Source organism: Nyctereutes procyonoides, unplaced genomic scaffold (assembly GCF_905146905.1).
Source record: "Nyctereutes procyonoides isolate TBG_1078 unplaced genomic scaffold, NYPRO_anot_genome, whole genome shotgun sequence".
NCBI classification, from domain to species: Eukaryota; Metazoa; Chordata; class Mammalia; order Carnivora; family Canidae; genus Nyctereutes; species Nyctereutes procyonoides.
In genome coordinates, this window is record NW_026575144.1 from 16,855,295 (window position 1) to 16,879,919 (window position 24,625).

Genomic DNA, 24,625 nt, shown 5'->3' on the forward strand with positions numbered 1-24,625 from the left:
TCATGAAAGGAGGGGCTGGTGAAGTGATTCCTAGAGTCAGATCTAGAAGGATTGGTTTGACAGCAGATGGAAAGAGGCCTTTGACTCTAGCAACTTGAAAACTGATAATATTTGAGAAAGCAGTGATAGTGGATGGGTAGGGAAATAAATATATTCTAACATGTTGAGGGCATAAGAGATGACGTGAGATGGAAGTGGCCCCAGTCAGATAGATAGCTTGAAGTGCAGTACTGCCAGCTCAGGGTTTTAGTTCTGTGACCTCTGATAAGTCACTTGTGTTCTTTAAGTCTCAAATTTCCTCTTAGGGAGAATTTATAGAAGAAAAAAAAATATGATTTTTTTTTTTTTTACACATTCCACTATGAGATAGCACTAAGCAGTGGTGAAAGCTCAGAAGCCAGGATGCAGTCAAAGCTGACCAGTAATTTGAGGATAGCCCATGAGCCCATTACTAAGGATAGCATCACGGTAGCCTCTCTTTTGTTCTAAAAGCACGGCATGAGCTATGGTGTACCTTTTTAAAATTTATTTTTGGCTTATCATTGTCTAACAGAATTACATATGAAACAATAATATAAATATTTTATGAAATATGTCAGGATAGAAATTTAGATTTAAGGCTGGAACCAGAGGTCATTTCTATAAAACATTGTTGCATAATATGCCCTTGAGAGGAATGCGTTAATAGCACAAGACAGGGGTGCCTGGGTGGCATAGCTATTTGGGCCTCCAGCTCTTGATTTTGACTCAGATTATGATCTCAGGGTCCTGGGATCAAGCCCTGCATTGGGCTCCCTTCTCATCAGAGAGTCTGCTTCTTCCTCTTTCTTTGCCCTTCCCTACCTCATATCTGAAATAAATAAATCTTAAAAAAAAAAAAAAAGCACAGGACAGTATGAGAAATCTTCTTACCATTGATGAAAAGATAGGTTTCATTTTTAAAATGCCAAAATTCAGAAATTACCAAAATTCAGCAGTTAAGTCTCCTTGTTATTGGGGATAACTTTGTTAATCATTGACTAGTATATGATGTACTTCTAAAATTAAAGAGTTGGTTGTATTTCATCTTAACATTTGGCCTATTGAGACATTTGTCAGTATTGCCTTCTTTGATTAATTACTGTTCGCATGAGGAAGAGTAAGTTTTATTGCAGCCGATTAGAGTCTGTACGTATCTGAAGAATACAGTGATATTTGGCAAAGGTAATGTTCCAGAATCTTGGATTTATTGCACAATTTGTTGAGTTCTAATCGTTAGCTTTTGGAATTGGCAATCCCTGCAATGTTGGGATATAGCATTCAGTCATAAATTGAAATTATCAGATACCCAAACATAATTGCATTTGCTAGGTATGTTTGTGAATTAAGTTTCTATAGATACTTGCCAGTTTCATCTGAGGAAACCTTACATGTGGAAGTTTATTTGTCCTGTAATTCTGAAGAATGTCTTGAGTCTCTCTCCATGGGATTTTTTAAGTTAGACTCCATTCTTTTTTCCACGTAAATCATCTAGGTTTCTGTAGATGCTGCCCATGGTTATAGCCCCAGAGCCATTGACATGAGCAATGTCACACTGTCCAGAGACCTGCATGTGAGTATTATTGACTTTTAAAAGTATCCTGCAAATTTCATTTTTAAAAAGCATAATGTGGGGTTCCCTGGGTGGCTCAGTGGTTTAGCGCCTGCCTTTGGCCCTCTGCCTGTGTCTTTGCCAGTCTCTCTCTCTCTCTCTCTCATGAATGAATAAATAAAATCTTTAAAAATAAATAAATAAAAATAAAAAGCATAATGTAACACTTTCCTGAATATATTTTTCTGCATGAATTATTTGAATATGGTATTCATAAAGAGGTCTATGGAATTCACAGATTATAGGCCTTAAATTTTTAATTGCTTTTAAAGTTGACAACATTTTCCAGGATGTTTCTTCTAAATAAGAATTTTCCATAAAGATAATGTGCATTTAAAAAATATGACTATAATTAAGTAGTTGTGTGTGGGAAGAGAATAAATCAGGAATTAGTAATGCTCTGCTTAAAGGGACCCTCAGTTCTTCATTAAAGAATACGTATGTTAAGTAATTTATCCAGTGAAGCAGGTAGCATTTTGCCTGCTCCATCTGTAGTTGCGTCTGTTCTCCTTTATTCCTAAGGACCATACTTTGAAATGGCTGATTTGAGTAAAAGAAAATTTGTTGTCTTGGATCAGAAGTTGACAGGTCAATATAATGAACAAACAATATTGACATTTTTTGGTATTATCCCAAGAGGAATAAATATATACAGGGAAACTCTATGTAGTATGTCATGTTAATTATGTTAAATTGTTTGACTTGCCCCTTGTCATTGCTCCTATATGGATGGATGTCTTAAAATGAAATAGTGAACTTGAAAACCAAAAGGGCACAGGGAATCCTAGAGGCAATCTTATCAAAAAGCAAAAGGCCATAGAGGGGCGCCTGGGGGCTCAGTGGGTTAAGTGTCATTGGTCTTCCCACTCAGCAGGGATTCTGCCTGAGATTCTTTCCCTCTGTTCCTCCCCCTGCACGCGTGTATGCTCTCTCTCTCTCCCAAATAACTAAATCTTAAAAAAAAAGTGAAAGTCTCCAGAAAGGCTAATGTGGCTTGTCCAAGGTCTCTCCCCAAGTTTAGGGCAGACATGGAATCTAGACTGTACGCTAGGTTCTTTATATTCATTGTTTAATAAGGTGTAGAGTGTCTTTTAAAGCTTCAGAAATTGCAGTAAGAACTTGTAAATAAATAGATTTTTCATTAAAGTTCACAGCTAATTTGAAGTTTCATTATTGAATTAATGAAACATCTGTCCTTGAACATTACAAATAACAAGAATCATTCCCATCAAATCACCTCTGCTGTTTACTACTGTGTGGTTTCACAGGCTGTCGGAATTATCTGGGATTCAGATTCCAACCAAGACAGTTGTGTTTGATTATCATTTAGAGTTATTTTAGCAGTGACACACTATGATTTATTAATTTAAAGCATGTTTTGATATTACTTATTAGCAAGCAAAGTCCTCTGTTTCTACTCATTAAATTATAACTTATTTGCTAAATATTTCATTCATTTAAGGCTATGGCAGAAATGATGGCTGAAAACTACCATAACATATGGGCAAAGAAAAAGAAAATGGAACTGGAGTCCAAAGGTAATATTTTCTAAAAAATCTGATTGAAAAACAGTCAGAATTCAACTATGTGAATCTCTGATATGGATAAAATCTCTTGTGTGTGCATGCATGTGTTCATGTGCGCATGCTCACACCTCTCTGATTACTTCCTATGTAGTCTTCTTTCCCCCAATGTGAATATAATTGCCTCCAGGTCAGGACTACAACTTCTGTTACTTTTGTAATGTTTACTGTACAGATCTAGGCATCAAGAAACTATTTCTTATTTATTGGCGTACTTAAAAATATATTAGAGATAGTTTTGAAGAGCGAGGATATTTCAGGGTGAAAAATATAGCTGTGCTATTGCAGGAGTTACCAGCCACCAACCACTAGGAGATAGAATAGCACAAATTAGAATTAGTCATGGAAATGAACAGAGAAGATTCCTTACACCAAAATTGCCTATTGCAAAATTTGATTCACAGGTAGGCCCATTTTTCTAGAATGATTCCATGAATGTTTGTTAAATGAGCAATCAGGTTTTTGGTTGGCTGATGGATGGATGGATGTTTAGCTGAGTAATAGAGACATAGAGTTTTGCTTACTGGAATTCTGGAAGCGGCATCATCCAGATGACTAGTAAACAAAATCACTATTTTTTACGTGAGCAGATAACATGAAAAAAAATCTGTTTTTTTCCAAGTATGTTTCAGTCACTATAGTTTGGTGAGTTTCTGGGCCAGCCGTTCAGTGTTCCACAGTCAATATTTTCTTTAAAACATGCTGCCTGTAGATGAGATATCCAAACCTCTGCATGCAGCTTGTATTGGTCCAGATTCATACTGCATGGTTGGGAGACAAGCAAGGGTGTAGCAGGTTAAATGGGGAGGTGGCAATATTAGTCCTCAGAACCTTTAGTCATTTTTCTTATTCCACATATACTTCCTCTTTTGAAGGAAAAAGTGAGTGGTTCAGGACCAAAATAGCAGACCAGTAGGAAAGGTGTTGGAATGAATATACAACAGTGGGTCTTGGCTTTTGGTTGTTGAGACTAAAGAAAGCGAGAAATGAGTCTTGGAAAGAAGAAAAGCAACAGGCCGTCGACAGCTTTAGGAAAGAAACTGCTTGTGTCTTTTCTCAAACTTGTTCTCTCCCTTGGGGACTTTCATACCAACTTGTGTCCTGACAGCTTCTGAGATCTGGGTTGGCATGTGGGAGGTGCCTATGGTGTGTGTGTGTGTGTGTGTGTGTGTGTGTGTGTGTGTGTGTGAGAGAGAGAGAGAGAGAGAGATTGAGGAAAGAAGGGGAGGAGAGAGCAGTAGGGGAGCATGGGAAGTCAGGAGCAATAAGACAGTAGAAAGAGAAAGTCATTTAAAGCCTGTCACACACCTAGACACTTAAAAGAATCAGTTCAGGGGCTGCACACTTTAGTGTCCACCCTATTCTGGGCTCTTTATTTTCTCTTCTGCCCTCTCTCTCTCCTTGAGTAACCTATTGGTATCTGACCCCAAAATTATTGTGTTTGCCAAATTAATACAATTTTCTAGGAAGAAAGGACTAAATACAATAGTGTAGTTCAAAATAGGAGATGATTTCAGGATGATTAAATTCGATGTTTGATCTACAAAATTTTTTTTTCATAAAACATCCCGTTTTATCTTTGATTACGGGAGAAGTCAAATTTGTTCTATACCCTTATTGCTATACACAGAATGTTTGTTTCTCTTGCCTTCTGATGATTGCATTATACTTGACACTATTAATATCAAACTACGAAATAACTGAAGTCATTTAAAACGCATAGTGTTTGCTGGCTTGGTAGCTGCGGACTGTCCCTTTGCATTTATGGTAGTATAGTGCCACCTAATGGTGAGAAAGCTCAGCGTGTGATTGCATTTCTGTGGAAGCTCAGGAGGCTCAGCAAACTCCAGGAAAACAGGACATCTTCTTTCCCTCTTTGTTTGGTTATTTCAGGCACAGGGCACATTATGTCTATGATTTTTTTTAGTGGCTCCTGGCAACATCATATTGGACACTGATCTAATAGAATCTATGTTGTCACCATAATTCAAACCAAGTATTCATTTTTAAGTACTTTTTTTCTGGAATGCCCATAGCAGTTTTGTTTCAAGGAATTTCAGCATCCCACTGAACACATATCCCTGTATGTGTTTTATAAACTTTACATTGGGGGCACACCATGCTGTTCACTCTGATGCTGCTCATCAGATCTTTACATCTGGAATTACCAGTGCATTTTCTGGAACTTTTATGTTCCACAAAAATTTTTACAAACTCTGTAACTTTATACATACATTTTCATTAATTAGTTTTTTTTTTAATTTCAGAGCTTTCTAGAATTTTTTTAAATTTCAGAAATTTTCTAGGATTTTTAAATCTAAAAGGATGCTTTTTGTTTGTATTTTTCACTAAAATAGGTAAACTAGAAACCTAGATGCTTGCTAGAAGTTTTAATCAGTCAAGTATGTATGCTACTCGTATTAGATATTTAAGAGAGATTAGCTTTTAGGTTAACCTAAATTTAGGTTTGTGTGGAATATGTGACTATAAAGTACTCTTTGATCTGGGAAGCATACTAAAAATTCCATATTTAAGACCTTTTCTTCTTCTCTCAGTGGTGGAAAATGAAGCTTATCCCTTGAAACATGTCCTATAATTTTGCTAGTTCAAGCTGTGCATGTTTTAGCAAGTATTTTTATGCAGCCCATCTTGAGAGTTTGTTTGAATGAAGAAGGGAACACATCTTCTCCCTTCTCGTGCAATTGCAGATATCACTGGCACTTGATATCACAAATGCCTACATGTCCATATATTAATTGCCTCTTAGAAGGCATATGTACAGTATTTGAAGTTTCCTAAATTAATTGGGACATTAAAGGCACTGGAGAGGCAAGAGCCTTATATGACTTGTATATACTCTGTGTAATAGGAAGATGCCAGAAGTTAAGTACGATCGCATTATATGCCACTCTATCACATTTCAGATTATTTTCTAATGACAGTGCTGTGTTCTTGTTTTGGCATGCTCTTAGGAGGTGGAAATCATCCCCTTCTGGTACCTTATGATACGCTGACAGCCAAAGAGAAAGCCAAGGACAGGGAAAAAGCACAGGACATCCTCAAGTTCTTGCAAATCAATGGCTATGCTGTATCCAGGTAAAAGCACATCTGCCATTACACATTCCTGTTATAAAGACTGGATGTTGAAATATTCCTGTCAGATTTAATGCTGAAAATGATTCAGTGGTCCCTTTACACCTTAGAACTACTATTTAGTATGTTCAAAACATACACCTCAGAAACATTAATGTCCTTGGCTGTTTGCTGCTAACTGGTTCCTTTCACTACTTAGGTTAAATCCCATCCATCATTTAGGCAACACTTTTTGGCAAAAGTGACCCTCTGTTTCTCTAAAGGTGACATTTTTTGCATGATAATAGAATTATTCTCTACAGTTTTATATCAGATGCAAAGTATTCCTTCTATACTAAATCTCACTTTTGCCTTTAGCTACAAGGAGATAACTATCTTTATATATACCATATATACTTTTTTTTAATATTTTTTTCTTTATTTATTTATGATAGTCACACACACAGAGAGAGAGAGAGAGAGAGAGGAAGAGACACAGGCAGAGGGAGAAGCAGGCTCCATGCACCGGGAGCCCAACGTGGGATTTGATCCCGGGTCTCCAGGATCGCGCCCTGGGCCAAAGGCAGGCGCCAAACCACTGTGCCACCCAGGGATCCCCCATATATACTTTTTAAGCAGAATTGTACCTTCAAATAGTCTTTGTCGGACCTGGTTTCAGTATTTCATTTTTGCTGCTCTAGGGGGTTTAAGGACCTGGAATTGGACACACCTTCCATTGAGAAACGATTTGCCTACAGCTTCCTTCAGCAACTCATTCGCTATGTGGATGAAGCCCATCAGTATATCCTGGAGTTTGGTAGGTACCATCATCCTATTACTTAGTCTAGGTTTTGTTATTCTTAATGTTGATAACATCAAGGTATAGCACAGACTTCCAGGCTGGTCTTGGTTTTTTCTCTGGTAGTATAGACACTGCCTCTCCATCCTATTACTTAACAGAGTCTAATGGTCAGTAGGCAGACACATTCTTAGGGATGGGTAAATTTAGAAAATCTAAAAAAATATCGAACACACCATTCTTTTCTTCTTATAATGTTTATTGGCATTGATTTCTTATTTTGAAAGACACTTGACAGACGTCACACTGGTTAGACACATTGGATGGACACTGCAAAATCTTTCTTTATCTTTCTAATTTAAAATTAATTGCCATGCTCCTAAAAAAATTGAAATTCTGTGGATCCCTAAACTTTCAAGTCAATGTGAAGGCCTTGGCTTTAGCCTTTGTAGGGACACATGTTCATACTAGAGTATCTGCGATGTAGAACATTTTATTATCCCCTTAAATAAAATGGAAGACCTCTTCCCAATGTGGCCCAATTCTACTACCTACATGTGAAAAGAATTCTTTCTTTTAAAATCTTAGATTCAGAACAGATTTTTAAGACAGCCTCTTCTTCCATCTTATTTCATGATTGCCCTTGACACGACTGACTTAAAATTTGAGTTGTGAATTAGTGAGCTTCACGTCAGATCATTCTCCAGCCACTGGTATTAAGGTAGAAAGATTAAGGATTCAGATAGAATTTGTCCCCTTTGGAAAACAAGTGTGTTATGGTGATTATCTTTTTATTTTCTTTTTTCTTGTTTTTATTTTTTTAGATCCTTATTCTTTCTGCTTTTTACTTGTTCAAGGCCCATAGTCCTAGGTAACTTAGCAGTAAACACATCCTCCACTAGCCTATCCTGACCAAGGGCTCTTTTTGATATTATTTTCTTAAGATTTAGGACTTAGTTTTTGGCACATCAGTTCATAGAATTTCGAGCTCTGGCTTTTTCTTGTTTCTGGTCTCCTGTATCCTAAATGTGATTAAAGATTTTCCAGTTGAGTATTGTTCTCGTAAAGAACTTCCTTCTCTCTCAATCTGCTCATTATCTGCAGCCAAATGCTATACTTTGGCTCTCTTCTTAACTGTCTTTTTCACAAAAGCCAATCATGCAAACTAATTTAGGATTTGTAATCCCTTTGTAGCTCATACAATGATATTTTTTAAAATATGATTTATGAGTCACCCTGAAAAGTAGCCAGATTAGTCTCACTTAATGAAATATGATCCAAAAAATTAATGAGACCATGGTGAGTTTTTGAAGCTTTCATGCATATAGTTAAATACTGAAATTTCTCAGGCACATTTAAAAGTATATGACATGAAACAGAAACATAGATGACAGAAACACACATTTAAAGGGTAAATGTGCTTGGATTTTATCCACATCATACAGAAGTTTCTGAATAAACCAGTGTTTGTGCAGAGGGAAAACCTTGCTGCGAATTCACCCACTTAGTGCATTTCATTCTTTCCGCAGGGTACAGGGTCTTATAAACTTAACAGTGGGGAGAAAGTGAAGCTAGGTCAGTATAGAGCCCAAGAAATTAAATTAATGGTCAATGTCACGTGTTCCCTTTTCAGATGACTGTAACTGAGAACTCTGTTAGAAGAGCAGAGCTGGGATTGTTTACTCTTAGTTTAATTTCCATTTTTTATTGTCACTGCAAATGAAACTTCTGTAATGCCTTCTTTTATCTTTAAATTTACTGCCTTTGCAACACATCCGAGGCTAATGGCCATAGTAAGAATATACGTATGCCTTTTTCTGATTTTTGTTTTACATCTAGATCATATTCTCTCCATCAGTATTTTGCGCATAAGCATTTTTGTTAAAATGCATAATGTAAAGATGTAGGATATTTCCTCTTTAATTCCTTGAAATGTTAGCATATTTAGCTATGTGCAAAACTTGTGTTGACATAGTTTTTATAGTGTATATGAGAAAGTCCCTTAAATGGATCCAGCCATTTTGCGTAATATTCTTGAGGGAGATTTAATGTAAAAGTGATAGAAGACTGAAATCTGTGAGTATAAAAAAGGCATAGTATTCTTTTACTTATTCATAAAAAGAGCATTGCTCCAATATTACAAAATATTATCTAAATTTCCTAAAAAATTATCCCAAACCTATGTGTCAGACTTAATAAGTGATATCTCCTGGGCAGCCTGGGTGGCTCAGCGGTTTGGTGCCATCTTCAGCCCAGGGCGTGATGCTGGGCTGGACCCGGGATCAAGTCCCAGTCGTGCTTCCTGCATGGAGCCTGCTTCTCCCACTCCCTCTGTCTCTGCTTCTCTCTGTGTGTCTCTCATGAATAGATAAAGTCTTTAAAAAAGAGAGAGATCTCTAATTGCTTTTATTTCTATTTACAAAAGAATTTTTCAGAAACAAGTTTGATTGTTATAAAATAGTGAAACTCTGCTTTCAAATTTTACTAAAACTTTATATCCAATTTTGATTTTTTTTTTACTCAATGTGTTCTGCATGTAATCTTGGTTTATTTGAGTTATGGTTACATCTTCTTTAAGCATGAAGCCTCCTCTGTATGCATGAAGGAGGTGCAGAAGGCGACTTCTAAGCTAAATGCATTAGGTCAATCAGTTCTTAACCTCAAAAGCATTTTCTAAACCATGGGGAAAATTTGGGTGTCTTTGCTTTGCTTATGAAAATTGTCTTGTGACAGTTTCTTTGTTTCTGAGCAGCATGTTAATTTTCAAATCTGATATTATGATTGTGATCCTCCCTCGCATCCCAAGCTGGCTTCCTGCAGCCTTTTAGTTGGTACATTAATATTGTAACTTTTAATTACTAAGTAACTACTTTATCAGAGGCCAAGGTTAAAATCTTACCAGTTTCGTTTACTGAGTTAGTACTGGCTGCTCTCATACTTTCTTAATGAAAGAAGATGTAGGATTTTTTTACTTTATTCTAGTCCAGTTTTCCCCCTACAAGATCATAAAGCTAAACCAGCATGTGTCTGCTCTTAACCACATCAATGGGCTATCCTCAATAAATTTTTTATTTTGGTTTGAGTATTTTTTAATCCTTTTTTTAAAAGAAATCCTCAAATGCCTCTTTTTTTTAAGATTTTATTTATATTTGACACAGAGAGAGAGCACACAAGTAGGGGGAGGGGCAGAGGGAGAGGGAGAAGCAGACTCCTCACTGAGCAGGGGGCCTGATGCAGGACTTGATCCCAGGACCCTGAGATCATGACCAGAGCCAAAGGCAGATGCTTCACTGACTGAGCACCTAGGTACCTTTTTAAAATCCTTTTTAAAAATTATTATCCTGCTGAATAAAGTTAGCCTTGGTATTTTGGACAGCTTTCTGTGTTCAGTTTACCAGGGTAACACATTTGACAGTGTGTTCTAAATGTTGCATTTTGGGTGAATGTTTTGTAATATTTGAAGTGAAACATGTTCCTAACAACTCTTTGTATCTACAGATGGTGGCGGCAGAAGCAAAGGAGAACATTTCCCTTATGAACAAGAAATCAAGTTCTTTGCTAAAGTACAGTATACGATCCATTTTGTTTTTGCTTCAATATATTTATTTACAAAATGTACTCTCTAGGTCTTTGACTCTTTCCAGAGTGTACTGGTCTACAAATGTGAATTCTACGACAAGTAAATATTCTGTGTCACAAAAAGAACTGCATGAATCATGTGAGATTAAATTTGCTGCTAGGACACTTGGTCTTACTTTAACTCACTGTTCTTCCTATCGTAATTCTCAAATCACTTCCATCTATATGGAGTCTAATTAAGTCCCCTTTTGGGGGGCTTTTATCAAATGACATAGAAGAAACATGTCTACTTCTTAATATTTGATTGTTGTTAGGATTTAAAAATTTATGAGCATTTCTTTTATAAAGAGGAAAAGCATTTGTTAATTTATAAATTACAGATTTTAAAAGTTTTACAATATAAGCTTTACTGCATAATCTCTATTGTGGGACCTTTGTCCTACTCAGTTTACAGATGAGAAAACTGAGGATCAAAGAGAATAAATTGTTTATATAGTATAAAGTATACCCATTTTTATTAGTCATTCCATTTATTAAGAATTTATCAATAGTCTGCTCTTTGCCTGGAACATTCATGACTTTCTTTCAGCCAATAAGGGAAGGAGCCAAAGTATTGCAGATTCTCCACACTGGGTTCGTTCATCAATATTGTATCATTCATTTACTCAGCATGTGCTGTGTGCCTAGTCTCTGTCAGGTATTAGCCTACATCCCAGGGATTGCTCTCATGGACACAGAATGCCCTTGGGAAGTTTTCCTGTTTATGGTGTATTGACATTAACCTGAACACTTAATGATTTCAGTCAATTTACTTTCAGAGTACTTGCATTTGGTGGTTACTATAGATCATTTGCAAAAAGGCACATTACTTCAATTGATTAATATTGGGCTTTTATCATGTTTTCAGAATTGTGCCCTTTACTGTAAGGGAGATTCCTCTTGTCTTTTCTTTCCACTCAGTATAGTGCTCAGAATCTAGACCCTACCATCTTAGTTTGTATTGGGCTACATATTGCTAGCTATCTTGTTCTACTGGGTTATAGTCCCTCTAATAGCCAAGTATTACAAAGGCTGTATTCATGGCCTCTAACCACATATTTGAAATACGTTCTTATCTTGCTCTGTCTATATCCTCAGGACCCCTAGTGATTTTATTTGCAGATGCCTCATGTGGTTTAATTTCTTCGGAGTCTTTGACTCATCCATTCACGTATTTGTTGAGTAGCTATTATGTGTCATCACTAAGTTCAGGCAATGTTGCAACTTTCTAGGAAAATCACAAAAAAATTGTATTTTGCTATTATATATAAATATGGTATACAACATCATGGGGGGAAATGTAATCAGACAGACTTGAGTCTAAAAACTGATAGTGCCAGATATTATTACTTTTCTCATTTATTTTTTAACAGATATTTATCTAATGGGTGCCACAAAATCCTAAGTGCTAGTGATCCAGGAGTAAACAAAACAGAGCAAAGAGTAGTCATAGAGGTCAGGAAAGAGCAATAATGGGAAACAAACACAGCATGTCTGTTGTTCTTATATACCTTATAAACTCTTATGGAGAGAGACTAACTCAAAATCTAGTTGTTTTGCAAATGATTTTTTGCAAAATCAAGTTGATGTTTTTTTTTCTCTCTCTCTCTCTCTCTCTCTCTCTCAAGAACAGAGAATATGGGGATTTTATCTAGTTGAGGTAATCAATGAAAGATTATCTGATGGAGTGCCACTGGGCTGAGGTCTGCAGGAGTGGAGTGAATGGGTTATAGGGTTATGGACTTATGGAAGAACATTTCAGACCAGGAATGGTTTGTGCAAAGCCTCATGGTGTGAGTGCACAGGGTGAAGAGGAGGAATTCGCCCCAGGCCAGCAGGATTAGCATCTAGGAATGGCAAGTGGACTTTGAGATAGGCTAGGTAAGAAGTGAGGTAGGTAAGTGGCAATGTGACTTTGAGGAAGTCACTCACTTTCTGCACCTGAGTTTAATACCTAGAAAATAGGGATGATGACACCTACTGCACAGAGTAGTTGTTGGGGAAAATGAAATGATAGGACATCAATTGCAATCTCCACACATAATAGAGACTCAATAAATGGTAGTTGTTGATTATTTCTGAACCTATTGGGCACTGAACTGTATTATATGAAAATACTGAGGATATTTCATTTTTGAAAAGATAGGAAAGTAATTCCACGCTGTTGAAAATGTGGAACATTCCCAGTAACCATGTCATGTCCCACACATGTGCCAATGCGTGGCTATACAGGGACTGGAGATAGGGTGAGCTACCAGAGGACCTGCTGGTTGTGGGGAGAACTCGGGCTACTCCAGAGCCTCAGCCCACTGTGTAGATCTCTTCTCTTTTCTTTTCTTTCAGGTGGTTCTTCCTTTAATTGATCAATATTTCAAAAACCATCGCTTATACTTCTTATCTGCAGCAAGCAGACCTCTCTGTTCTGGAGGACATGCATCAAACAAGGAGAAAGAAATGGTGACGAGGTAAACAGCCACACAAAATAAAGATTGTTGTTGAGTGAAGTGTATTTGCATTTGAAAAAGAGCTGCTGGGAATCCTAAGGTGGGAACATGCAGGGTGCCCACCCAGGGTCCCTGTCCCCTGGGCCCTTTGGAACCAAACACTGTGAGGATGCTCTCTGCAACTTAATACATGTGTTCTACATGTTGAGTCTTGTCTTTTATTTTGCTGCTAAATATAATGCTGAATAATAGGAATAAGGCACTCGATACAGAATCCACAAGTAGAAGCATCACTAGATTAGTATTTGTGATGAATATAACTTTCTTTAAAATTTCTCTGAATCAAAAAAATAAAAAATAAAAAAAATTTCTCTGAATCTATTATTTTTGTGAAACTGTTGAAAAATAAAGGCATTTTTCTTGAGGGCAAGACCCCATTTACAGAAATTCTGTTTTTCGATGTTTGAAAATAATGACCCATCTTGGAAGAAAATGACATAAAAATATGTGCTTTCTGAAGATTTCCCCTCACACCACTCAAGCTGGCATCTTAGTTTCTGTTTAAACCCAAGTACTCCTTGGATTTAAACCCAAGTATTCCTTGTAGATTATTGGTGATTCTTCTGGGTATTTCAAGTCTGATTTTTCAAAAATTCTGCCAAAATTTAGGACTCATGAGAATTGATTATTCAGCAGATCTATTTCTGTATTATCAAACTGCACAGGAGCCCATACCAAACTTTTAGATTGTGTTTGAAAAAAATTTCCATAAAAGCAAATAACCTTGACAAAGCAGACTTGACTTTAATGATCTGTGATGTCATGTGATATAAGATTGCAACAGGGCTAAAAACCATTCCAGACTTCTTCAAATGATGATCTTCCTGTGACGTTGGTAACAGCAATTATAAAGAAATAGAGAATCCATCCAGTGGCACACTTTGTTTCCACCAGCTTTGTTACCAGAAAAAAAAAAAAAAAGGAGTGAGAGGCTACTTTCCAAGATATGAGTCCCCTCCCTCTATCTCTTTGGCATGGTCTTTTTACCTTTTTCCCCAGAAGAGAGAGGCCCATCCCCCCTCATTTCACAGGCCCATCATCCCCAGTGGACTGGGATGTCTCAGCAGCTAGAAAATGCTAAGGCAACAAGTTACCTTTAAACACCTTGCACCCAAGGCTAGTGCAAGGTCTCCGAGCCCTCCCTGGGTCAGAGTGGCCTTTTGTAAGGGCAGCTTTGTTCACAGAATTGCTGTTGATTTAGATGTCATTCGGTTACATAAATTAAAAGACAATGTACTCAGAGGATATAGGAAAAAAAATACAGATAAAATTATGCACATTCTGCTCTTTCCCTTCTCCCATATCATGTTTTGTCTCTATTATATTTTCATTCTTAGAACTGTTCCCTGAGGACAGAAGTAACTAATTTTCCTTTGCCCAATTTTCCCTCATAGAATTAATCAGAAGAGCATTGCTGTTCTGTGCTTCAGTTGATGTGGTTTGGGGGCCTGAGATGCCCCTTCTTTATCAACACTGCACCAAAATATTTTCCATAATTTCATCTTGTTTTTTCTTCACCTCCTGGAAAGAGGGTTGGCAAATTTTACTTTTCCCATTACAACTTCCAAAAGAGAAATTAATATCATCTAAAATTCCAACATAAGATTTGAGGCACACAATAATAGAAGTAGTTTAATTTCATTACCTGTGCATCCAAACATAGGTAGAATTTAACCTCAGAAAAATTCTGGGATGAAAAAATAATTAAGGTAATGATAAAGAAATTATGGCACACAAAAAATGATATCCAGTCATTAAAATTCTGATGCATGCAAATGTGTAATTACTTAGGACAATGATTATTTAAAAAGTAAAATACATATTTAAATAGTATGATTCAGATTTTTTAAAAACCTGAATTTGTATGTGTAGAAGAATACTGATAGGGAAGAAACTTGATTTTAATAGTTTTTTTCTTTGGGTAATATGGTAGATCTTTCTTCTTACTATTTTTATATATTTTTAAAGTTTTTAAAATGAAAAATCTTTTATAAGCATAAAAATGTATTTCAAAACCACTGGAATCACCATCACAGTAACAAAAACCAACTAAAAATTTCATTTGATATGTTTAAATGAAATCACTGAAATTTATAAATGTGTGATTTCTTACTGCTTCAGTTAAATATTATGTCAGTGAATAAAATGGGCAAAAAAAATTAAAAACAGGATAAAATACAACAAAAAAATGCTGGCCCTGCTACTGTGAATAAGCAGTCATGTCTTCATATACATGTTGGACACTGAAGCGATAATATTAATTTGTATTTAACAATTGTGTGTAGCAGTAGTTGTGTAGGTCGGAGTTAACATGCACACTTAAGGACGAGTTGTTTCCATTAGATGTTTAGATACTTCTTGGCACTAGAAATCATGTATTGAGCTTTTTCTATACTATCACATCTGTGAAAAAGAATAAGGGTGGCGTCTGCACTCTGGGAGTCTACTTGGCAGTACCTAAGTATGTGAGTATAGATATAATTCTGCTAGGAGAAAGCCATGCAGTGCTGTGGGATTCAAAGTAAAGTGAGACCACATTGGATGAGTATGGATGAGCTAAAGATATAGGAAAGCCATGATCATTCAAAATTGATCTTAAAAACATGTAGGTCGTAGATTAAGAAGGGAGACTATTTGCATGTAGATAACAACATAAAGAGCGTAGAACATAGTAATTTAGGGGAAATGTGGGTTATGTAGATTGATTGTGGAATACTATAATTGACAGTAACTGTCAGAATAAGGCATCTTCCTTTTCTCAATTTTCTTAATTAATCTTTTTTTACTTCATTCATTAGCCCTATGAAACCACTGGGATATAGGGCAGTCAGGCAGCAAAGGTGAGATTGAGAAGAGTCAGCTTGCTAGGAGGCCATGACAGTAAAGCAGGCTGCTGTGACAGACATGCTTCCTCAAATAGGTGGTTCTACCCACTGATTCATTCAACACATATTCCTGAATGCCTACCATGTGCAAAATGCCATCGTAAGTTTAAGACAAAACACACACACACACAACAATGCAGTTCCTAACTTGAGTGCACTTAAAAGTGCCGCTGGGTACCTGCGTACATGCAGAGCTAACCACTTAGTGAGTTGTGATGAGTACTGGAAATGAAGCATGGACAAGAGAAAATCACAGGACATGGCACTGAGCCACACAGCATGTAGAAAAAAGGAGGTCAGCCTGGTGCTGGGTTTTGATGCTGAGTGATTGTAACAATATTGGTGGCAACAGCAAAAAAAGAAATAACAGAAGAACTAGTTTTGAGAAAAAGAGGTTAAGTTTGGTTAAGGAATTATTGGAAGTAGAAGTAATAGTAGGTCTTTCAGCTGGAAATGTCCAGCAGAAAGTTGGAAATGAGTGGTGTTGGTGGAGGGACCAGAGCAAGAAATGACATATTGGGAGATTGTCTGGATCCATGTTCTGCTCAGAGTTCTGAAAGCAGATGAAAGGGGAGTGGAGAGAGGAGCAAATGGTTCTGAATACCAAAGCGTGGAGAATATTCCATCTGAAGGGCTTTCAGAAGTGGGTTTTTGAAGAAGATAGAGAATGATTAATGAGGGAAAAAAAGGGGGAAATGCATTGCTGTAAAATAGAATTCAGAGTTTCCCAGATTGAAATAGTCGATGATGGCAAGTACGTTAGAGAGCTCTCCAGGACGGAGGTTGAAAAAGTTTTATTAGATTTGCTGATTGGCAAGTATTGAGAATATCTAGGGAGTGTTTCAGTAAAGCAATGAAGTGATAAAATTGCAAAGCAAGGCATAAAGCCAAAGAAGTGGATATGTTATAAATTCTTAAGAATGTTAGTAATGAAGGGATATACAGAAAGGGGATAACAGTATTATGGAAAATATTTTTGGAGAAACTGTAGGTCAAAGCTTACATTAATAAAACCTTATAGTCAGTATAGAAACTGTACTCTGAAAGAGGATGGGACAGGAGAGGAAAGAGGCATAATATGTCTTTTGGGTGACCCTGATTTTCTATATATCTTTATTTCCCTCTGGTGGCACATTGGCTGCTGATTAGAGACCCAAGTCAAGAAGCAGTTGCTACTGCAAGAAGTCATCTTTCTTGGACAGACTCTCAGACATTCAATACCCAACAGAATGGGATACAGAGCAATTCTGTTTTCCATCACAGCAAAATGTCCTAGGTCTCGATGAATTGGGCAGAATTATCTCCGGATGTTTCATGCTGGTACTAGAGAGTCTCAGTAAAAGGTAAAAGACATCGCTTAGAATAGGTTGGTGTACATAGAGGGATTCAAAATGTGTACAACTATAAGAAGTAATGACTCTTCCAGAGGGAGATAGACCTTTGTTAAGGTGGCATGTATAAGGCTCAGCAGATGAGGGCACCTGGAGAAAGTTGCTTTTGTTTCATTGTCTTTTTTTCTTTACATTATAGCACAGGGATGAATAATGCAGGAGGCTAATGTCTCATTTTAAATTCTAATATCTACTTGAACAGATCATTGTTTTAAAAACTTTCAGAACTGCTAAGAGATTTCTCAAGACCTCAAATCCATTTACACATTTGTTAATGTATGTTCTCTTGGAAAAGCTATACAATGCCCTATGTAATCAATGTTCATTAATACGTTATTCCGCATTGTTACTGGAATGAGAAATGATAGCCAAAACTTCCTGTTAAGAAGGTCAGTGTCACAAATGTGATTCTCTGTCTCCTTTCTCCCATCCTGCCATGAGCAAGTGACTCCATTTTTGCCCATGGCGTAGTGTGTATCCCCAGTCCTGGTGAGTGTACATCTGCACACTGCTGCTTATGGGATAGCTTTCCAATACAAAATGGGACAGTCAGGATATCGCTGCCACTGCTATTGGGACAGTCAAACTGGGTGTGGGTAGTGCTGTACAAATGGATCGTTAAGGCTAGAGCTTTGGTAAGTTCTGGCTATGCAGAGCCTATGCTCTCGGAGAGCTCAGGAGTATGTGGGTAAATGTGAAACTCATACCAATTGTTAAGTTGGGAGAGTAGGTGTCATGGTAGAGATTTGCAAATGGCTCCTGAGAGAGGCTGGAAGGGGAACTCTTTCAGCTTGGGCTGGGAGTGGTGAAGGAACCTGGGTATTAGCAAAAGCTTGTTGCAGTAGACTTGTGTGGTGCCAGATCCTGAGGGGTGGGTAGAGAGGAGTGTAGCAGGGAAGTGAGTGACGGGTATTCCAGGTAAGACCTGCAAGAGGCCACCAGACTGTGGATCTATTACAAGCCAGGACAATAGCAGGTCTTGCCCAGATTGTGGGGTCCGATGTGAGTGTTCGTACACACAGTGCTGTCGTGCTGAATGCTGAATGCAGGCCACCCTTATATCCTAGGGAGGACATAAAAACATAGGAACTCGGTCTAAAAGAGATAAGAAACAGACTCAACTCGAGCCTTAGCATTAAGAGGCCTTGGTTATCGCATCTGTAACGTTTTTCCCTGAGTGATTATCAGCTGTTCAAATTCTGTCTCTACTTCACTGCACTCATATTCACTGGATGCTTTGGTATATGTGTAAGGGGTGTGTGAACAAAAAGGAAAGTTCAAATGATAAACATACTGAAATTTAAAGTAACGTTTATGCCCAAAGCACCATACTTCTGGTTTTAAATAATGTCCATAACAACAATAACAAAGATTCTAGGATTTCATGGTACATGTGGTACATGTGGGCAGATAAAATTCAAGTGTTTTCCTTGTGGTATTTGAGTAGTTATATTCTTGTGGAATTCATAGAGATTGCTTTTATATTAATTAGCTTTGCTTTCAAATTTTTTTGGTTTCTTTACTTATAATATGTGCTTTTTTAACCATGTTTGTTATAGATATGCACTCAAAGATTCTTTCTTTAATACCTTTACTCCACATTCTGCTCAGAGAATCGATTCTTTCTGCGTGACATCATGTTGCTTTTTCCTGCTCATATATCAGCTGTTTATTTTTCTTTTCTTCTTCTTTTTTATTTATTTTATTTTAATTTCTCCCTGTCTTTTCTACCTTCCCTCCCCTTTTCCCCTTTTCTCTTTTGTTTTTCTTTTGTCTTCAGCCTATTCTGCAAACTTGGAGTTCTTGTCAGGCATAGGATTTCACTATTTGGTAAGGAGACCCTTGAAACAAATATGAGCATGGCCATCACTTGGTTTTCTTTGCCAGTTTTGCACTATGTTGTGTGCTGCTATGTTGCATGAATGCATGTTTGCATGGCTGCATGCATGGTCGTCATAGGCCAAGGTAAGGTCCTCGAGGTTGTTTGTAAGTAGCATTACTATGGTGAAATTGAAGACTGTAACTTTTTTATGCTGGTCCGAAGCACATTTGAAAACCAAAAGGTTTTATTATAAAGGAGAACATGAACGAAAGTGGCAGCTTCTGCCATATTTTATTTCAGAGGGGTAAAGAGGAACTGGGCCCTTGAACTTGTTTGTCTATTTCCAATAGGTGAAAGACTGAGCTCTCATAAATTAAAAAAATTTAACTGCACTTTTTGTTGTTGTTGTTGTTAATGCTCTTGACTACAGATTTATATGTTAACTGCATTCCTGACATTGGAGCTTCATAGTAGAGACAGTGAGGCAAAGACTTCACTTGGCAAGAGTGACTTTTTGAGACAGTTTTTGTGTCTGAGAATTCACATAACTGAAGTCCATACACCTGAGCACCTGCTTTTGGACTGCCATGCAGGGCGGCCACTCACTTTCCACAGATCCTCCTTGCTCTGGGGCTGTAGGACTCAAGAATAGCTGGCAGAATTTGTGTTTTCATTTCTGCATCTGCTTTTATAAGTCACAAAAGCAAATTTCAACCCTGTGTGCTATCGATTATGAGACAGTGTTGGGGTAATTTCAGTCGTAAAATATCAAGTGTATTGATACCAATATTGTAAGTGCAATTCCATTTACAGGAAAAACTAAGGATTAGGTCATTTCTTTAAAAGCCACAGTGAATGAACTGAAGGATAGATGTGTATGTGTGTGTGTGTGTAAAGATACACACATACACACATTTAAATTCTTTCTATGTTTTGAGAAATGATAGTTTCTGGATATAATTCCTTAAAGCTCTGGTTGCTAATTTTATTAGATCCAATACTACATGCTCTTTAATTTCATAATAAGGTATGTTTCATTTAAATGGCCTGAGTTTTGGCATTAATGTTTCAGTTATCCCAAATCAATGGGCAGATTATCTTCAAAATAACTTCTAGTTGACTGCTATTTGTTTGACTTCTCTTCAACAAAGAAAAATTTCTGTGAAATTATGTGGACAGAATTGTTATGTACTCTTCAACTTTCTCGTAGTAACAGTGGATTCCAGTGTCCTCCATTTGTCTTATTATATATCATTTTGATGGGGACCCCTTTTTCTTAAGTGCAGTGTTTGCATTCTTACTAATGAGCATAGTAATACTTTCTGTTGAAATATTTCTGACTTCTTGCATATTGTAAATTCTTGGTTTCCTATGTTATGTTTCACTATAATTTCCTTTTAAAAACTTTTGAGGTGTTCCATATATAGAACAAGTGCACAAATTTTGAAGATAGCTTAATGATATAGTTTGTTGTAATTTGCCATATATATATATATATACATATATGTATATATATCTTAATCTGAGGAAATGGGTTATATACCATTTCCTCAGATTAAGATATAGAACATATCCAGCATTTCAGAGGCCTCCCTTAGGCCATTTCCCAATTTATAACCTTCTGCAAAGGAACTCTATGTAGACCTCCATTACTGTGGGTTAATTTTGCCTATTTAATCTCCTGGTTTTTTAAGGGTCTAGTAATTGAATATAAATGCATAATAACACTTGTCATACCTCTCAGTATGGACTGAGACTTTAGCATTCATCCCATCCCAATGTGATATTGATACTCCATTTAGGCATTGTATCTTAAATCTCTCAGCCTTTAAATACTATTATTTTTAACAGGAATTTACTGGAGAGCTACTATGTGTCTTTACTTCAGAAGTGTATTTGTGTGTCTTCTACATATTATTCTAGCATCTCTTGTTTTTATTGTTTCAAATTTGCTTTGGCATTTGCCTGGAAAGTAATACAAACCTCAAGAGGCCTTTGTTAATTACACATTTTCTAATACAGACTCATCCAAAGATTGGAATCCTTAAGTCTTATCCATATTATCTTTATACTTGACGGTTATAACCTGACTTTAGACACTAATAGGATGACTGGAAAAATAGTGGGCTTCAAATCAGAAAGCCTAGATGTAAGAGCTTTTGGAACTAGAACAGCTGAGTGATTTGGATGAGGAACTTGACTTCTCTGAACTTTTTTTTTTAAACTAAGTTAAAATGACTACCAATCTTTGAGATCAATTGCACATAGCTGATCTAATGTAAGATAATGAATGCTCAAGTGCTGTGGAAACTGTAACTTTACAGCTTTCTAATCTAAGGGATTCCTAGTCTGATTTGCACAGTTTTTTTCAGACTTTATTTATTTGAGAGAGAGAGAGAGCATGAGCAAACACACAAGCTCCGAGAAGAGGCAGACAAAGAGGGAGAGGCAGACGCTGCTGAGCAGAGAGCCCGATGGGGGGCTTGATCCCAGGACCCTGAGATCATGACCTGAGCCGAAGGCAGATGCTTAACCTGCTGAGGCACCCAGGCACCCCTGCACAGTTTTTATTTATATAAATCAAACTCCAAAAGAACTACACTAGGGGAGTTGGCTACTTAAAGTACCCGCACGACGAAGGCTTTTTAATCTACCCATTTCCAGAATGAAATGGGAGTGGTATACCATATATTTATTTTTGATGTATCAGTTCTGCCATTGTCGATTTCCCTAAAGAGAGAGACCTAATGATGTATATACAGTGGTCCTTGAGAGTCCTATTAATCTCTTATTTTTTCCTTTCTCCCTTCTTTTACATGATATCATTTTTCCGTATTCTGGTAGACAGGACCCTGATGGTCAAGATGTTTTTCCTGTACTGACTTAGTTTTAAAAACTGTTCATGGCTTAAGGTAAGGGTAAACTAAGATAGTTAAAAATGGAGATTAGCAAAGAAACATTTGAGCTTTGTGTCTTATGAACAGTGAGTAAAAGTAAAGACGTAGAAAGATACACATTAACCTTCAACATATCAGGAAGGGGGGATTGGAGACACAAGGGGTTAACATAAGCCAACAGACAAAATACTTGACCTGATGGTGGCAATTGTCGGGAATTCAGGGTTTGGTGAGTAATGGACTGTTTATTCCAAGTTGGCAACCAAGTTGTCGCTAGACCTCCAGACTTCATCTGTAGATGAAAGACTTTTCTGCTATATTAAAGATTCCCCAAATTTGGACTTCTATTTGTGTATATCTTTAATCTACTTTAAAATACCTTCTACACATTGAGACACTAAGAATTAAAGAGCTCAGTCATGTTTTTATCGTTCTTATATCTTTCTGAGGTGTTTAAACCATTTCATTTTATATTTGAAGAAGGTAAGTTTTTAAAAAGGGTGAATAAGCCCTGTTCCCCCACAGAACAGTAGTTCTGGTGTATCCATTAAAAAACTTTATGGAAAAAATAATAAAGAAATTAGTATCTTCATTGTATATATAGGCTTTCTGTTTGAGTTCCAGAAAGCTTACCAGTGATTATAAGTTGGCGCACTCTAGTATTTGAGCACTCTAGTATTTGAGAAAATGGTTAGAACATGGATAGGACGCAGGCAAGTTGAGAAGTGGTATTGAGTTCCATTGGCCATTTTCAAGGACCCTTTGTTAACTAGTGAAATATTGCTTTTAATCCCATCATTTTCTCCCACTTTTGCTGAGTAGAAATCTTGATTACTCATGTCAAGGCAGTTAGAAAATACATATAAGCCCTCCTGTTACAGCCCATTTAAGCCTTTTGGTCAGTTTTAGAGGAAGCAGAATCCATAACTAAGCCTCCAGTAGGGACAGTGATGATGCCACAGGTATATTCATATCAGGGTTCCTATATTTTTTTAAATATTTATTAGAGAGAGAGTGCGAGTGAGCATGAGCAGGAAGGAAGGGCAGAGGGTGAGAGAGAAGCAGTTCCCCACTGAGTAGGGAGCTCGACTCGAGCCCAGGACCCTAGGATCATGACCTGAGCCAAAGGCAGATGCTTAACCGACTGAGCCACCCAGATGTCCCGCATATCAAGGCTTCTTAAGGACTTTATTTTTATACGTGAAAATAAATCTAATGCCTTAATGACATTCATTCGATGCATTCAGTCAATAAACACTTAAGTGTGTTCTGCTGTGTGGGAGGCTCCCTTTCAGGCTGTGGGGGTAGGAACAGGAAGATTTCTACACCTCTCCACTGTGACCACCCCCAGGCCAATCCAGGTATCTGCCACTTGTCCTCTTCCAAGAGCAAACTGACCATTCTGCGTGAATCTCCTTGTTCTTCCAGACTGTGCTCGACAGCAGTCAAATCTTCCTAAAACCCAGTCTCTCCTACCACAGTCCTGCATATTCAGTGGATTCCCTTTTCTTGAGAATAAAAATTCTGAATCTGGCCACAGTAGTGCTTCATAAATTATCCCCTGTGTACCACTCTATCCTCGTGTCTTGGCACGTTCTCGCCTGCTCTCTATGCTGCTGGTTAAGTGGTCTTCTCTCTGTTCTTCAAAGTGTTTTATTTCTTTCTGTGCAGGGTCTTTGCACATGCTGTAATTCCCACCTGGAATGGGGTCCCTAGACATAACAGTCACCTCTCCAGTCCTCCACACCCATAATGGTTTAAACTACCTATCCTTCAGACTTCAGTCCAAATAGTACTTACTCTGTCAGGAAAACCTTCCCTGATCTCCCTGATTTTACTCCCTCTCTCCTATTACAACATTCTCATAGCTCTGTGTACCTTTCCTCGTCCCAGTGACGATGTCGCCAGATTCACACATCTCTCTCTCGAACCTCTCCTCTCACTGTGGGCTTATTGTTGTATGCAGAATCTGGCATGTAGTAGATATTTTATCAATATCTGATGACTGAATGAGTGAATCCACTAGCTTCTGCCTTCAGGAAGCCTACAGTCTAATAGAGAAAGAGCAGACACTAAGAATGCCTAAATAAGAGCTCTTGACTTGGAACTTTCTTACACTCATGAATAACTGAAATTTTACTCTTTTTTTTTTTTGCTTATGAAATTATTTAGAAAAAAAGTACCCAATTATCCCACAACTCAGAAGAATCACATTTACTTTAATTCCTTAAGCTGTCTGAGAAAACACTTTAGGACACTTACATTGAAGAGGAAATAACAGGTAACTAGAGACTCTTCAAACACGATCATTAAACCCAACCAACAGTGATCCTTTCAGCTATAGGAATGATTCGAGAAGGCTGGCACAAACCAGTTACCATTTGGAGGCCTTTTCTATTTTCCCATTTTCTGGTGAATTTTTAA

At 37.3% G+C, this 24,625-nt stretch overlaps 1 protein-coding gene across 1 annotated transcript in view; it reads left to right on the plus strand.

Annotated features, from left to right (window-relative positions):
• Positions 1-24,625, plus strand: part of RYR2 (ryanodine receptor 2) — a 755,069-nt gene that overhangs the window by 598,086 nt on the left and 132,358 nt on the right. Inside the window, exons 57-63 of the mRNA XM_055308992.1 lie at positions 1,514-1,591; positions 3,093-3,168; positions 6,186-6,309; positions 6,987-7,102; positions 10,583-10,647; positions 13,046-13,167; positions 19,263-19,312. Of these exons, the coding sequence (XP_055164967.1) occupies positions 1,514-1,591; positions 3,093-3,168; positions 6,186-6,309; positions 6,987-7,102; positions 10,583-10,647; positions 13,046-13,167; positions 19,263-19,312 (631 nt within the window). The remainder of the gene's footprint in view (positions 1-1,513; positions 1,592-3,092; positions 3,169-6,185; positions 6,310-6,986; positions 7,103-10,582; positions 10,648-13,045; positions 13,168-19,262; positions 19,313-24,625) is intronic.